Source organism: Pinus tabuliformis, chromosome 4_2, assembly GCF_031772625.1.
Source record: "Pinus tabuliformis cultivar Carrire ecotype Pingquan chromosome 4_2, CPIR1, whole genome shotgun sequence".
In the NCBI taxonomy this organism is placed as follows: Eukaryota; Viridiplantae; Streptophyta; class Pinopsida; order Pinales; family Pinaceae; genus Pinus; species Pinus tabuliformis.
In genome coordinates, this window is record NC_142304.1 from 358,959,379 (window position 1) to 358,976,262 (window position 16,884).

Sequence of the window (16,884 nt, forward strand, 5' to 3'; positions counted from 1 at the left end):
TTGACACCTGAGTTTGATAGGTTTTGCCACCTTCGAAAAAAAAGAAAAAAGAAAAAAAGAAAAGAAAATAGCAACTCCTTAATACCAGGCAACACTTATAGAATTATAATTCACGGTTTTGTCTTGGATAGGTTTCAGCTATACAGTGAGCCAAGGATGGACAGATTATATGACGCTCCCTATTATGGATCCATGAAATATCATTTACAGCCACTAATTTAATATTTATGAGGATAGATTTTCCTTATTAAAGTTTAGCCTAAGCTAGGCGTAATGACAATATTGAATGGATGAGCCATCTAAGATAAGTGTTTTTATTTTATTTTTCATTTAAGTGTTTTTATTTTATTTTTCATTTAATTTAGAAAAGAATAAATAAAATAAATAAAATAATGTTTAAAAAAATAAATTAATTAAATTGAATTAAAAAAATTATTTTAAGAAAAATAATTAATTTTAAAATTCATATAAAATTATGAAAAACTGGTAGGAAAAATATTGAATTATAGAATATAAAATTAATATAAGGATGAATTCCAATTGCCACCATTATAAATTGATTTATAAAAAAATAAATTAATACATTCAAAGTTAACCTAAATTGTTAAAAGTAAGTATCAAACAAATACCATTATAAACTTCAGATGAGGGTTAGAGAAATGAAATACCCATTATAATTTTTAGTTGAGAGTTAGGCAAGTGGAATACCATTATAAATTTCAGTTGAATTGTGATCAATTTCTACCACTACCATTATAAGCTTTAGCTCAAAGTTAACCAAGTAGATATAATTTATTATTATTATTATTTATAAATATGAATCATCTATTTATTTATTTGATATATCTTATATTTGATCATTTTATTTTCATTAATAAATATATATAACTAAAGTTAGGCAAGTAGAACACCTATTATAAATTTTAATAGCTAAACCCTAGTAATATTATTGTTATTAATTAATATCGCTATTATTATCAATCAATATTATTTTTAAATAATTAAATAATTTAAATTAAACAATAATAAATATAAAAATAATTAAACAATATGAAATAGTTTAATTAAATACTATTAATAACAATAATATTGTGTTTTGTTTTGTTTTTTTTGTTTTTTTTAATTCAGGTTCCTATGATCCATAATATGTATGACAAAGAATCTTTCGGTGAAAATCACATAGGAGAAAATTGCGTTGTCTTCAGTGAGACTTTTTGGAAGCTTTTCTCGTGGGTTTTTCTAGTCTAATTTCTCTAAAATCTAGCACAAATTTATTGCAATCACAAGCTTGATGGGTAACCCCTGCACAATCGAAGTGCCCTAGGGTTTTTTAGGGTGTTGAATCCATATATATATAGTAAAAAAAACAAGTTTAAATAACACAAATCAAGATTTCACTCCAAATTTTTCCGTTGGATTCTGGCACCAGAAAGTCGAAAACGTTGCACTACAGACAACTCCAGAGAAAATCTTGTCGACGCGTTTCAAACCAACTAGTTGCACTACAGACAACTCTAGAGAAAATCTCGTCGACGCGTTTCAAACCAACTAGTATGGCTCATCTTCAGGACAAGATGAGGAACCAGATCTAGGCATCGAAATAAATAGATGTAGAGAAAAGCTAACTAACCGCTAGAATATAACAACTAGTTTGAATCAATAGTTGTTATTAATAAAGAATACATTCATAATAAATAGAAATGGGGACAGAGGGTCACCTTGACGAATTCCTCTGGAAGGGTAGTAGGGTTTAGAGGGGATGTCATTGACAAGAACAGAGCAAAGTGGGGAGGAAATTAGGGTTATGATCCATCTAACCCAGGTCGGGCTAAGTCCAAAGGTCGTTAGCATCTGTTTTATGTAGGTCCAGCTGAGTTTATCAAAGGCTTTGGAAAGGTCAATTTTCAACAGCATACTCGCCTGTTTGTTTTGCTTTAGAGAATGGATTGTTTCATGAGTCAATATAATACCATCCACAATTTGACGACCTTCTACATAACCAAATTGTTCTGGTGAGTTGAGAAGAGGGAGGAGCAGTTTGAGGCAGTTGGTATGACTTTCAAGATAATTTTGTAGATGACATTGTAGATTGCAATAGGCCTGAACTTTTCCGGAGTGCTTGGTTGCGCTACTTTGGGAATAAGAGCGATGAAAGTTGTATTGAGCGAAGGAAGTAACCAATGCATTACTCTTGATTCTTCGACCACATTCCAGACATTTGCTTTGATTAAGTCCCAAAAGTGATGGTAAAAGTTGGACGTGAAACCATCAGGTCCAGGCACTTTCCCAGCTGTCAGTTGATTTTATGCATGTTCGACCTTCGTAATGATGACTAGTCTTAGCAATAGTTTATTATGCTCCTCTGTAATGAGTTTAGGAATATGCTGAAGTATCTCATTGATAGCACGCTGTCTGTTTGTGGGCGGCTCTTGATGAACAATTTTGAAGTGATTTGTGAGCTCTTTCTCTATGTCTTCCCGTTTCTCCATTGTCTCCCTGTGAGTTTTGAATGTGTGAGATTGTATTATTCATTTTTCTTTGTATAGTTGTACGATGAAAAACTTTGGTGTTTCGTTCCCCTTCTCTTAGCCATCTAATTCTTGATTTTTGTCTCTAGAGCAGTTCCTCTTGTCTGCTTCTTTCATCTAGTTGTGTTAGTAGGATTTGTTCCTGTCTGGCATGTTCCTCTGTTTTGCCTTCTAGGATGATCTTCTGCTGTAGCTCTGTCATGTTCTGCTTAAGAACTTTTTTCTCTTGAAGGATGTTGCCAAATGTGGTGTAATTCCAAGTTTTGATTTGTTTTTTGATATGCTTCAATCTTTGCTTGAATTGGTACATGAGTGAGCCACCATTGGGAAGGAAACTTTCCCATGCTGATTTGACCACTGTATTGAACTCAGGGTGGGTAAGCCAGAAAGCTTCAAGCTTGAATGGTCTTCTGCTATATTTTCTGGGATTTTTCCATTGCAAAGAAATGGGCCAATGATCTGAGCCAGCTAAGGGTAGGATGGAGGCGCCTATACCACCACCAAGATGAACAAAATTGTGTACAATTAGAAATCTATCCAACCTTGATGCTATTTGCTGAGTGCCAGCTCTTTTGTTGTTCCAAGTGTAGATGTCGTTATCAAAAGGTAAGTCTATTAGACCATTGTGTTGAATGTAATCTTTGAAGTTATTGCTTTCTTTGTCTAGCTTTCTTTTGCCTCCCAGTTTTTCCTCTAGCTTTGTGATCATATTGAAGTCTCCTCCCATGATCCATAGTGGGTAAGTTCTTGGAGCATTAAGAATCTCCAATGTCTCTAATTGCCTAATTTTTTGCATACTTTCCTGAGGGAAGTAAACATTGGTTAAATGTCCATGTATGTTGGTACCGATCAGGTGGAACGTTGCTTGGATGAATTAGTGAGAGGCATGGAAATTTGTTAAGGAAATATGCTGAGTGTTCCATGCTATGGCCAACCCTCCCGAGGCACCTGTTGCATCTACTGTTACCGCTTGACATCCTGCCCAGGCTTTGGATAATATGGATTCTAATGTGCTGGTGCTACATTTTGTTTCTTACATGAATACAATGTATGGTTGTTCTTGCTGAATCATGTTTTTTAACATTCTGTACTTCCCGGGATAATTAAGTCCTCTTACATTCCATGAGATGAGCTTCATGGTTGACTAGAACAATGTAAACTTTGAAACGGGAACTATAAACTCAAAATGGGAACTCTGGTCAAAAAACCCGAAAAAAACATCAAAAACAGTGCTAAAAACGAAAAGTGTGTATACTCGAACGATGTTTTTTTTTTAGGTGTCAATTTTGAACGTGTTTTAAAAATGACAGTGACTACTAAATTTACTACGAAATTTTCGTGCAAAATATAGCTTCAAAACGAAAGTGTTGATACTGGAATAATGATTTTTTTTTTAGGGTCAATTTTCAAACTTTTTAAAAAATGCTAATAAAACCAATTTTTTGTGTCTCAAAAAAAGTTAAATTTTAAGGAAAAAACACATTAATGTTTCTGGTAGAATATCATTTTTTGTTCCTAAGTATAAATTTAACATGTTTTCAACCACAACATGCTAGATACAAAAGAAATTGAAATTTTTTCAACTATAAAACTAAAAAAACATGACATTATGAACAAATTATATCACTGAATGAATTCAAAAGTCTTTATTTGTATACTGAATAAAACAGACATTATATCTCTAATTTGATATTGCATTGTAGATATTTAAACAATAAAATTTATCATACTTAAGACATAATCCAACAACATAAAAATGCTTCATAACTTCTCATTTAACAAAATAGGGAAAACATTAATTTTATTTGAAGATACGATGCATACATCAGTTATATAAACTGTCTTAAACAATTATTCAAACTCAATCACCCAATAACCGTGGGTAGGTCGTCGTCGTGCCCCCTTCCCCCAACCCATTACCGATCTTTCCCATTCACCCATGCCCTCTTCCCGCTTCTGCCCTACCCATGCACTAGCCCTTGCTACCCCCAACTCACCCACCCATGCACCATTTCCCCAACTCTTCCTTCCCTACCCCACAACTCTCCTCCCCATAAGCCCACCCCCTAACTCCCATTCCCCTCCAATCTCAACTCCTCCCCCCCTTCCTTAACGTCGGCCCCATGGGCCTCGCGCCCTACGCGCCACCCCACACCCTTACCTTCCCCCACCCCCACCCACACCCTTACCTTCCCCCCCACCCAAACCCTACCCCCGCCACCCCCGAACCACTACCCTCCCCCCCACCAACCCCCTACCCTACCCCCCTCCCCCCCCACTCCCCCCTGCACCCCCCTTACCCATGTTTGACATCATATTCTAGTGTAAAAATGTTGTTTCTACATTGATACATAGCTTAATCTTAAGTCTTTTACAAGTAGTTAAAGTGCCAAAAGGCACATGCAAGGGAGGTTGTGGGCTATTAGCTATAGAGCAATGAATACTACCATAGAGGGACACAACAATCACAAAAGGAGTCATTTGTGAGGAGATAATTGAGACTTAAATAAATATGGATAAGTAGGTGGCAATCTAAAACAACTTAACATATCTTCCTTATTGTGTAGAAATCAATTTTAGTAATGTGATTGCGTGCATAAAATGAGTAAATATTTCCTTCAAACTTAAATCATTTAAACATCAAGCTTTGCATAGATGGTTTGTTTATTGAGTTATCAACATGAATAGTGCATGGTTTATTACCTTTTGCAAAGATTGGCCTTTGAATAAATTTTGTATGAAATGTTTTGACAGCATTTATCCTTCTATTAAAAATGTAAATATTAGAAGATATACTTCCATTATTTTGGAGTTCCACCTAGGTTTCCATTGTGTCTTTTCTAAGCCATTTTTCCTTCAGTGTAAGCATGTGTACAAATTTATTTATTTATTTATTAGAAAAAGTCAGAACAACAATTAGAGGCCCCACTTCACTCTAACAGTGATAATCGTAATAATTAGAAAATATGATGGTATTCAACCTTGATTGAGGAATCCCCATGTATGGTCCATGTATTAGATATAGAATATGGATATGCAAGCATTGAGAAACATTTCTTGGAATTTGAATTGCTCAACTTTTCATTCCTTTTGAGCATAACCTTTTTTTTTTTTTAATTTTTTCAAATGCACTCAGGAATGCTAAAGTAACAGTGTTTTCTCAAATTTCAAATATAAAATGTTATCCTTTGCTAGACATTCATATGCATACATCAAATTCACATACTAACAAATAAATGCATTTTTTCCAACACATAAATGTAAAGACCTTATTTTTAAACATGTGTTTTATTTAATATTATCCTCACATTGATGAGTAGGGAGCCGTGTAACATTAATTCCGATGTGATTATTCAACAAGAGTAAACACATCATTTGCTTTATAAATAGTTATTAAAAGAAAAACGGCATAATGTCACTACTTTTGGGATTGTGTTAATCGATGAGACACAACTCTATAGTATTGTTTCAAGGTTTCAGATAGAGTATATAAATAATTGCTTCTCCAATCCACTAATAAGTATGCCTTTCTTATTTATGTAATGCTATGATTTTCATATATGAATGTTCAACTATGTTGCCATTATTATTTGGGTTAAATCAATTACATATAGCCAAACATTATTTCCATTGATACCAGTAACCATTTTAAAATGCTAAAATCTCAAGTTTTTGTAGTTATAATTTAAGCCCATTGTGAAATCTCATATATTTTTCCACAAACAATATTGATCATTCTCCAAAGTTAGTTCTCTCAACTCCATCGGCAAACTTTTGGTGATAGGCTTGCTGCCTTACCTTTTCCTCTCATTCCCTATGTTGTAAAACATATTCTATGACTGTCAGTGTTCCACATTTAACTTGCTTTCCTAAAAATGCCCATTAAAATTAGTTGGATATGCCTAAAATAAGAGTTAAGAGTAAAGGATTGGTAGATTAATGGATGAAAAAATATGTATTAGCTCATGTAATAGGAAGGAAAATCCTTTAAACCTCTGTGAAAATGTCCATAATGAGACAAATAACTCTATAACATCGTTTCAAGGTTTCAGATTAAGTATATAAATTAATTTGATTATCCAATCCACTAAGAAGTACACCTTTCTTAATTTATGTAATGCTTTGATTTTCATATGTGAATATTAACAGATGATTAGGATAATCAAAGAGTATTCATTCACTGAAACAAGACTTAACTTATTATATTACAGTTTAGAAAATTAAAATTTTAAGTCTTTCAGTTTTCACAGATTTCATATTACTTTAATAATCTATAAAATTATGTCTGAATCAAAATTATTATTAATAATAACTTTTATCCTAATACAAATATGAAAAAAAATATATATATAAAAATGATCAGCTACCCCTTCTCCTCCTTAAAAATAAATAAAGTGAAACTGTTGATTCCGAAACCAGGAGCAGCAACTACCTCATTTAATGGATGATTAGGGTAATCAAAAAGTATTTCCTTTACTGAAACAGGACTCATTATGTTAACCATTTAAGAGATTTAAATTTTAGTTTTTCAGTTTTCGCAAATTTTATATTACTGGAATAGTCTATAAAATTACTTTTAAATCAAAATTATTATTATTAATAACTTTTATCCTCATACAAATATGAAAAAAAAAATTATAAAAATGATCAACTACCACTCCTTTTTAAAAATAAATAAAGTGAAACTGCTGATTCCAAAACAAGGACCAACAACAACCTCATATAACCGATGATGAGGATAATCAAAGAGTATTTCCTTTACTAAAACAGGACTCCGCAGTCGGCTCTCATTATTTTTTCTGAGTTGTGTGTAAATATTGTGCACATAATGGTGAGAAGCCTTTCTGTATATACAGAGATGGAGAATTCAACCTGAAATAGCTATGTGCCGAAGTCAAATTAACGTTGGATATGGAATCATATTTTTAGTTTTTAAGGTATATATGTTCGAATCTTTTCGCATTATTTTTCTTTTCATCAAAGTTTTTATTACTGAATTCAAATTTAATAACTATGCATCAACTACTAAATTCCCCACCATTTGAAGAGAGAATGAAGGGCCATGGCGGGGCGGTCGATTCCGGGAATCGACCGGTCGGGTGGCGCTGCTCTTTGGTTCACTCGAATCACAATATCATTTCCAACTTGCATATTCCCCACCATTTGAAGAGAGAATGAAGGGCCCTGGCGGGGCGGTCGATTCCGGGAATCGACCGGTCGGGTGGCGCTGCTCTTTGGTTCACTCGAATCACAATATCATTTCCAGCTTGCATATTTCTTCGTAAAAGTCATGAAAAGTTTGCTGTATATTAATTGAAGGGTAGCAATTAATGGCGGCCTGGGGTGGATCACAATTGCTACCATTGCCAACGGAGCAGCGCCACCGGAATCGACGGGGGTGGTACACGAGCTCGTCCACAAATACGTTAACCTAATCATTGGAACAATCTCTGCAAGTTATACCCACGTTGGATGAAGCCCTGTCTGTCTGTGCAAAATATCCGCCAAGTTGGACTCAAAATTATATAAATTAATCTAATTTAACTTGTATAATAGTAAATTAGTTTTGGAAATGAACAAGTTATTTTTAATAAAATATTTGTTTTTAAACTATAAATTTGATAAATAATAAACTTTTCAAACTGATCAAAATTTTATGATAATTGAAACGTTGCGAAATTATATTTTCAAGAATTCTTATCCAATTTTAAATTGATTTAAAAATTTAAATAAATTTCTAAATTCATAAAGATTTCAAACTCCTAGGACAGCTTTGTTATAAAAAATAAATAAACAAATAAAAATTAAAAAAAATAGTAAAACTTGAGAAAAGTTTATAAAAAGCTCGTAGAATATTGGAGGAGTTAGAAACGTGAATCGCATGCTTTAAAGTACGAACAAAACATTAGTAGAGATAGGAGAAGCGTGTAAAATTCCAATTGCATATGCAATCTTGGATTGATTAGGAGAACTCTTTAATTTTTTTAATAACATTTATGCTGAGTTTAGGTTAAGGTGCAAGCTAATTTTAATGTTAAGTGGAAAAATGATATATATTTAATTGTGAAATGCCGTTATTAAATTTTAATGTTCGAGTCAAAAAGAATTAGATATATTTAATTATAAAATATTGTTATTAAAATTGTGCTAGTTTTTTTTCAATTAGTTTGAATTCTTTTATTTATATTTAAATTAAACTAAAACAACTATATTTTAAATTGTAAAATACAAATTTAAATTACTTTGATGAAATCTAAATAATCTTAGGAACGGTTTTTACATTACAGTTAGATCTCACCGTAAATCCTGCCTCTGCCCTAAACCGTCAAAATCATAATTATCCTAAAAACATAATTTGAGAAAAGCAAAGTGTAGTTTCAGCCATAATTTGAGAAATGCAAACATCTTTTGTTTCCTCTAATTCTGGTGGTCTAGTCTCCGGCCGCGCACTAACTGATATTTCCATCATGTCGAGGAATCAATGAGTTAGTTGGCAGGTATGAATAATTGCGTGATTTCGACGAATCAGTGAGTTGGTTGGTTGGTACTTGTGAATCATAAAATGTCGTTGAGACGCCGTGAACTTGACTTTACATATCGCGTTCGTTTATCATTCACATTCAAAAGGATTATCGCAGACCCTGTTTCAAAATGCTGTGTTCAAACTGATGCAGGGCCATGGTAAAACTGAAAAAGCTGAGTGTCCTTCCTTTGAAAATTTGGGAGTGAAACATTACGTTGAGCCGTAATATTTCAATGTTTTTCAGTGAATATCAGGCCGTAATATTTATGTTTTTCAACTGAATAGCGGATATCTGAATTTTACAAGGAATTAATAGCAAGGGTGAATTTTCCTTTTCATGTCAAAAGAGAAGTTTGAATTTTTTTTTCAATGTGCAAAGAGAAGTGATTTAGTCAAAGCGAATTTTTTTTCAATGTCCAAAGAGAAGTGATTTAGAGAGTCACCTATGGGAATAGACAGCAAGACTTGTGAGAAACCACCTCTGGTAGACCACAGCCCATGGGCTGAATTACTTTGCAATGTTAGTGGCAGTAAATTACCTGTAGTGGATCAAAATCAGAGTAGATTACTTTAGCAGTGGATTGCGTGTGGAGCTTAATTCAAGGGGAGATATGCAATTTTACGCGAAGAATCTCGAGGTACTTCAAAGCATCTCGCCCGATAAAGTCGCCGTCAAAATCCACGTATCGAGAGTTGAGCCGGCGTGTATACTCCTTTAGGTGTGACTTTTCTAGAATTTTTAACATATAATGAAATTATTATAACCTACGAGAAACATAAATTGGACATTAACGTATTAGCTCGTGTACCGCCCCCGTCGATTCCGGGAATCGACCGGTCGGGTGGCGCTGCTCCGTTGGCAAGGGTAGCAATTGTGATCCACCCCGGGCCGTCATTAATTGCTACCCTTCAATTAATATACAGCAAACTTTTGATGACTTTTACGAAGAAATATGCACGCTGGAATGATATTGTGATTCAAGTGAACCAAAGAGCAGCGCCACCAGACCGGTCGATTCCCGGAATCGACCGCCCCGCCATGGCCCTTCATTCTCTCTTCAAATGGTGGGGAATATGCAAGCTGGAAATGATATTGTGATTCGAGTGAACCAAAGAGCAGCGCCAACCGACCGGTCGGTTCCCGGAATCGACCGCCCCGCCATGGCCCTTCATTCTCTCTTCAAATGGTGGGGAATTTAGTAGTTAATGCATAGTTATTAAATTTGAATTCAGTAATAAAAACTTTGATGAAAAGAAAAATAATGCGAAAAGATTCGAACATATATACCTTAAAAACTGAAAATATGATTCCATATCCAACGTTAATTTGACTTCGGCACATAGCTATTTCAGGTTGAATTCTCCATCTCTGTATATACAGAAAGGCTTCTCACCATTATGTGCACAATATTTACACACAACTCAGAAAAAATAATGAGAGCCGACTGCGGAGTCCTGTTTCAGTAAAGGAAATACTCTTTGATTATCCTCATCATCGGTTATATGAGGTTGTCGCTGGTCCTTGTTTTGGAATCAGCAGTTTCACTTTATTTATTTTTAAAAAAGAGTGGTAGCTGATCATTTTTATATTTTTTTTTTTTCATATTTGTATGAGGATAAAAGTTATTAATAATAATAATTTTGATTTAAAAGTAATTTTATAGACTATTCCAGTAATATAAAATTTGCGAAAACTGAAAAACTAAAATTTAAATCTCTTAAATGGTTAACATAATGAGTCCTGTTTCAGTAAAGGAAATACTTTTTGATTACCCTAATCATCCATTAAATGAGGTAGTTGCTGCTCCTGGTTTCGGAATCAGCAGTTTCACTTTATTTATTTTTAAGGAGGAGAAGGGGTAGCTGATCATTTATATATATATATATATATATATATATATATATATATATATATATATTTTCATATTTGTATTAGGATAAAAGTTATTATTAATAATAATTTTGATTCAGACATAATTTTATAGATTATTAAAGTAATATGAAATCTGTGAAAACTGAAAGACTTAAAATTTTAATTTTCCAAACTGTAATATAATAAGTTAAGTCTTGTTTCAGTGAATGAATACTCTTTGATTATCCTAATCATCTTTTAATATTCACATATGAAAATCATAGCATTACATAAATTAAGAAAGGTGTACTTCTTAGTGGATTGGATAATCAAATTAATTTATATACTTAATCTGAAACCTTGAAACGATGTTATAGAGTTATTTGTCTCATTATGGACATTTTCACAGAGGTTTAAAGGATTTTCCTTCCTATTACATGAGCTAATACATATTGTTTCATCCATTAATCTACCAATCCTTTACTCTTAACTCTTATTTTAGGCATATCCAACTAATTTTAATGGGCATTTTTAGGAAAGCAAGTTAAATGTGGAACACTGACAGTCATAGAATTTGTTTTACAACATAGGGAATGAGAGGAAAAGGTAAGGTTTGCCGATGGAGTTGAGAGAACTAACTTTGGAGAATGATCAATATTGTTCGTGGAAAAATATATGAGATTTCACAATGGGCTTAAATTATAACTACAAAAACTTGAGATTTTAGCATTTTAAAATGGTTACTGGTATCAATGGAAATAATGTTTGGCTATATGTAATTGATGTAACCCAAATAATAATGGCAACATAGTTGAACATTCATATATGAAAATCATAGCATTACATAAATAAGAAAGGCATACTTATTAGTGGATTGGAGAAGCAATTATTTATATACTCTATCTGAAACCTTGAAACAATACTATAGAGTTGTGTCTCATCGATTAACACAATCCCAAAAGTAGTGACATTATGCCGTTTTTCTTTTAATAACTATTTATAAAGCAAATGATGTGTTTACTCTTGTTGAATAATCACATCGGAATTAATGTTACATGGCTCCCTACTCATCAATGTGAGGATAATATTAAATAAAACACATGTTTAAAAATAAGGTCTTTACATTTATGTGTTGGAAAAAATGCATTTATTTGTTAGTATGTGAATTTGATGTATGCATATGAATGTCTAGCAAAGGATAACATTTTATATTTGAAATTTGAGAAAACACTGTTACTTTAGCATTCCTGAGTGCATTTGAAAAAAAAAAAAAAAAAAAAAAGGTCGTGCTCAAAAGGAATGAAAAGTTGAGCAATTCAAATTCCAAGAAATGTTTCTCAATGCTTGCATATCCATATTCTATATCTAATACATGGACCATACATGGGGATTCCTCAATCAAGGTTGAATACCATCATATTTTCTAATTATTACGATTATCACTGTTAGAGTGAAGCGGGGCTTCTAATTGTTGTTCTGACTTTTTCTAATAAATAAATAATTAAATTTGTACACATGCTTACACTGAAGGAAAAATGGCTTAGAAAAGACACAATGGAAACCTAGGTGGAACTCCAAAATAATGGAAGTATATCTTCTAATATTTACATTTTTAATAGAAGGATAAATGTTGTCAAAACATTTCATACAAAATTTCTTCAAAGGCCAATCTTTGCAAAATGTAATAAACCATGCACTATTCATAACTCAATAAACAAACCATCTATGCAAAGCTTGATGTTTAAATAATTTAAGTTTGAAGGAAATATTTACTCATTTTATGCATGCAATCACATTACTAAAATTGATTTCTACACAATAAGGAAGATATGTTAAGTTGTTTTAGATTGCCACCTACTTATCCATATTTATTTAAGTCTCAATTATCTCCTCACAAATGACTCCTTTTGTGATTGTTGTGTCCCTCTATGGTAGTATTCATTGCTCTATAGCTAATAGCCCACAACCTCCCTTGCATGTGCCTTTTGGCACTTTAACTACTTGTAAAAGACTTGAGATTAAGCTATGTATCAATGTAGAAACAACATTTTTACAATAGAATATGATGTCAAACATGTGTGTTCTTATCACACCGGAAGACCTAAAGATTACGTTGAAATTCAATCATAAACAAAATATCATTACTTAAATATCAACAACAAATCACTCTCTATCCATGCATTGAAAAAACCAAACACCTTTTCTATTGTTATTCAAACAAGTTTACTCCCTCGGGGGGGGGGGGTTGGGGGGTGTAGGGGGTTTGGGGAGATGGGGGGGGGGCGAGGGTTTGGGGAGATAAAGGGTGGCGGGGGTGGGGAGCGAGGGGGGATGGGGCGCGGGAGTGTGGGGGGACGGTAGGGGGTAGGGTGAGGGAAGGGGAGGGGGGGAAGCTTAGGAAGCTTCGTTCAAACAGAAAATTCAGCTGAAAACAAACATCTAGCGTAGCATGCAAAAGATGGACCACGAAGAAATACAGAGTTGGTGAGCGAAACAAAGAGAAAACACAGATTTGATGGATGCAAGGAGTACAATAACTTGGTAATCATATCGAGGGATTTGTCATCATCATCATTTTCGAAGATTGGATCAGGCGTGTTACTTTAATTATTAATGTGTAGTGAATCCAGACAAGAGATCTCTCGTGAGAGGAATAAGTTAATGGGGTCGAGGCTTCAATGTAGTCGTCAGGGGGTTGTGGGGGGCGCATGGGTAGGGGCTCGCCCATACTTGCCTAATTATGCACTTAGTCTCATTATCCCTCACCTGACCTCCCGCACGCCCATCGACCCGCCTGCGCGTTAGAGGTGGCTGGGCAATTCTCATTATACAAATAAAAAATTTATGGTATATTTTTGTTGTTAATTTAAGTTAATATGTTTTTTTTATTTACTAATTTATGTGTTTTTTTTAGGAAAATGGCATCAAGGAAAATTTCTGTGAATCTTTTTGGACCAAAGAGTCTTAAGGGTGTATCTTCAAAAAACATTGGTGAACGAACTCCACCTGAGCTCATGCCTACAAATATTTCAAGTGCTTTAAGTGATAAGAAGCTAATCTCAGATTGGAAAAGTTCAAAAGAGGTGAAATTTCCATCAAGAGTCTGGTATGTGAAAGAAAGAGAGAGCACAACTGTGATTTTCGCATTGATTTTTAAGTTAATTATTATTTTTTGAAAAAAAAGTTGTTATTATTATTTTTTTGACATGAAATTCATAAAAAAAACTATTATTTGACCATTTTTAGTTAATATTTTTGTATAAAAATTGTGATTTTGACATGTTAATTCTAGCAAAAAATTATCAAAATGTTTAGTTTTTTTGTTATATTTATGTTAAAAATGGTTATTTTTATGTCCATTTTTAAAAAATGTTGTTTTTTAGAAACAATTATTTCATGTGGATTGAAAAATTAATTAAGGATGTATAAATATGTAGATTATCTAAAATTCAAACTATCGACTTTCTAATTTAAAAACGCAAAACAATAAAAACCCCCCTAAAAAAAAAAAAAAATTAAGATAGAGAAGAAGAAAATATGAATAAAATGACGACTTCAAAAACTATCAAATTTAGAAAATAATTTTTTACATTTCACACACTAGAAAATTAAAAGTCAAAAAATAGGTCTTTTAAAAAAAGGGTGTGATGCAGAATACTCACTTTTTAAAATCAGCATGAAAATCACTTCCATTCTAAAACTTGATTTCATCCTTGAACATGAAAAAAAATTAAAGTTCCAAAAACCATGTTCTAAAAAAGACATGTGTATTCTGCATCACCACTTTTGAAAATCGGGTCATTTTTTTGCTATCTCTACGAAACGGGTAACAGTATCAGTTCCCGTTTCAAAGTTTACATTGTTCTAGTAGGTAGGGATCGGTAATATTTGATCAGCTTGGAGCACCTTCCCGACTCCACTAACATTTCCCGAATTAATATGGTATGTTGTAGATCTGTCTTTCTACCTCTTTTCTTCCCATCCTTGACGATATGCTTCCCATCCCATTTGCCTCCGTGCTGTATGCCCAAAGTATTGTGATGATGCACTCTTGTGAGCACTACTTCCAAATTTTCCAGTTGTCTATCCGGTATGGTGTCGAACTCTTTCCTTTTGCAGGCTTGCTCTAGTCTGAAAATGTCTATTTCACTAAGATCAAAGCTTTATGGTTCTTCTTCCATTAAACTTTGCTGACTGCCTCCCTCCGGATGGGTTGGTGGCTAAGAAGGTTTTGCTGATGTATCATTAATGTCCATAATTTTGTCGGACCACAGGGATTTGTTCTAAACGGGGTTGGTGTTGTCTGAGGTAGGCTTTTTAGAGCTATTGGCATTCAATGGATGACTGGTTTTAGAGTGGATAAGCATGGGGGACAAATATGTGGATGGAACAGAGCTTGGCTTTGCTGTCATAGGTGTAACTGATTCAGGCTGTTCTAGATTTGTCAGAATATCAAAGCTATTGCTGGAGGATGGCAAATCAGAAGATGGAGCAGTGTTTTTTGGTACTGAGGGAGGTTTTTTGGTATGCCTTTTCCTGTTGGCTACCTTGGTGAATCCTTTTGGATCAGATTTGTTTCCATTTTCTGTGGTTTTAGGAGGCATGTTTAAGGGACAGTCATGAAAGAGGTGACCATGGGCATGGCATCTCCTGCATTGGAAGGGTACATGTTCATAGTCAAGGGGTTGAATCCATTCAAATTCGTCATGCAGAAGACTTACCGAGTCCGAGAGCGCATGGCCCAGCTTCATGTAAACACAGATCCGTGCGTAGGATGTGTATCTTCGAAGCTTGGTTTCCTCCGCTGCCTTTATGAACTCGCCTAATCCATTGCCAATGGCTGTTAGTGAGTCCTCGTCCCAGTATTCCAGTGGAAGCGAGTACATGTGTATCCAAACTGGCACCCAGCTGAAATATTCCTTATCTGGGTTATATCTTTCGACCCAGTCTCGGAGATAAAGACTTGCTGCATTGAAGAAATAGGGTCCTCCATCTAGAACGCAATTCCGGCCTTGAAGGCAGTTGAAGATGGCTGTGAAGAAGGCCTTAGGGCCCAACTATAGAGTTACATGACCTTTGGGCTTCCATTTTGAGGTGATCCAGCCTTGCAGGGCTTTTTCAGTTGGCCAGTAACTTATGAATTTGCCAATCAAGGCATGGTCTTTCATAAATTGTATTTGAGCATTGATCTGGTGACTAGGCAGCTCGATCTTGGGCCTTTCTGTGGCAATGGGCTTGCATGTGGACGATGAAGCTTTCTTTGGTTTTCCAGATGTTGCTTGTTTATCCTCCTTCTCGTATTCCAGATCTTCTTGTTTGTTCTTCTCCAGCCGCTACGCAGGCCATACCTCTGGCTTCTTTGCATTCTCAGTTCTACTCTTAGTTGCGTTCTCTTGATTGTAATCTTTGGGGGGAGGTACTGATGCCTCCCCCGTTGGATTGTTCATTGTCCTCTACATCCAGAAGCACAAAGACGGTCCTGGCGATAGTTCTGATTGGGCCTGAGAAGCTACTTGCTCAGACTGTGCACCGTGGAAGGGTTTGTCAGAAACCCTAGTTCCTTAGTTCGCCATTTTCCATAACCCGTTTGGTCGTCTCCCTTGCTCGAGGTACTTGAGCGTAATCAACTAAAGATATTATGTGGCTCAAGAAAATCTTAAATGTTTGAAAGAGAAAAAGGTGCACTCTACTCATCTTCCAATTGATAATAGTTTTGCAATTAAATTGAGCAAGAATAAAAAATCTCATGATCAAACGAAGCACATCAATGCAAAGTATCATTTGATTCGACGTCATGTTGAGGCCAAGACTATTCACCTATGACAATGTCATACAAATGAGAAAATTATAGACATCTTCACCAAAGCACTTGGAAGAGAAAAGTTTGAACAATTCATAATCATGCTTGGCTTTACAAACACCCCTTCATATTAAATGGGGGGATGTTGGACACCCCTTCCAATGAATTTCAAACTTTTTGC

At 34.4% G+C, this 16,884-nt stretch overlaps 1 protein-coding gene across 1 annotated transcript; it reads right to left on the reverse strand.

Moving 5' to 3' along the window:
* Positions 1 to 9,816: 9,816 nt before the first annotated feature.
* LOC149169415 (uncharacterized) lies at positions 9,817 to 16,350 on the reverse strand. Its single transcript, XM_089425187.1, has 5 exons — positions 16,252 to 16,350; positions 15,625 to 15,960; positions 10,340 to 10,347; positions 10,056 to 10,229; positions 9,817 to 9,958 (listed from the first exon to the last, which is right to left on the reverse strand). The coding sequence occupies exons 1-5, from the start codon at positions 16,348 to 16,350 to the stop codon at positions 9,817 to 9,819; spliced, it is 759 nt and encodes a 252-aa protein (XP_089281313.1).
* Positions 16,351 to 16,884: the final 534 nt, after the last annotated feature.

Bases quoted from the DNA above. Each gene is read 5' to 3' on its own strand.
- LOC149169415 (XM_089425187.1), bottom strand. From the start codon at position 16,350: ATGAACAATCCAACGGGGGAGGCATCAGTACCTCCCCCCAAAGATTAC. The intron at 15,961-16,251 runs GTATGGCCTGCG...GTAACTCTATAG, and splicing joins AGAATGCAAAGAAGCCAGAG to TTGGGCCCTAAGGCCTTCTT. The intron at 9,959-10,055 runs GTGGCGCTGCTC...TATTAATTGAAG, and splicing joins TCCGGGAATCGACCGGTCTG to GGTAGCAATTAATGACGGCC.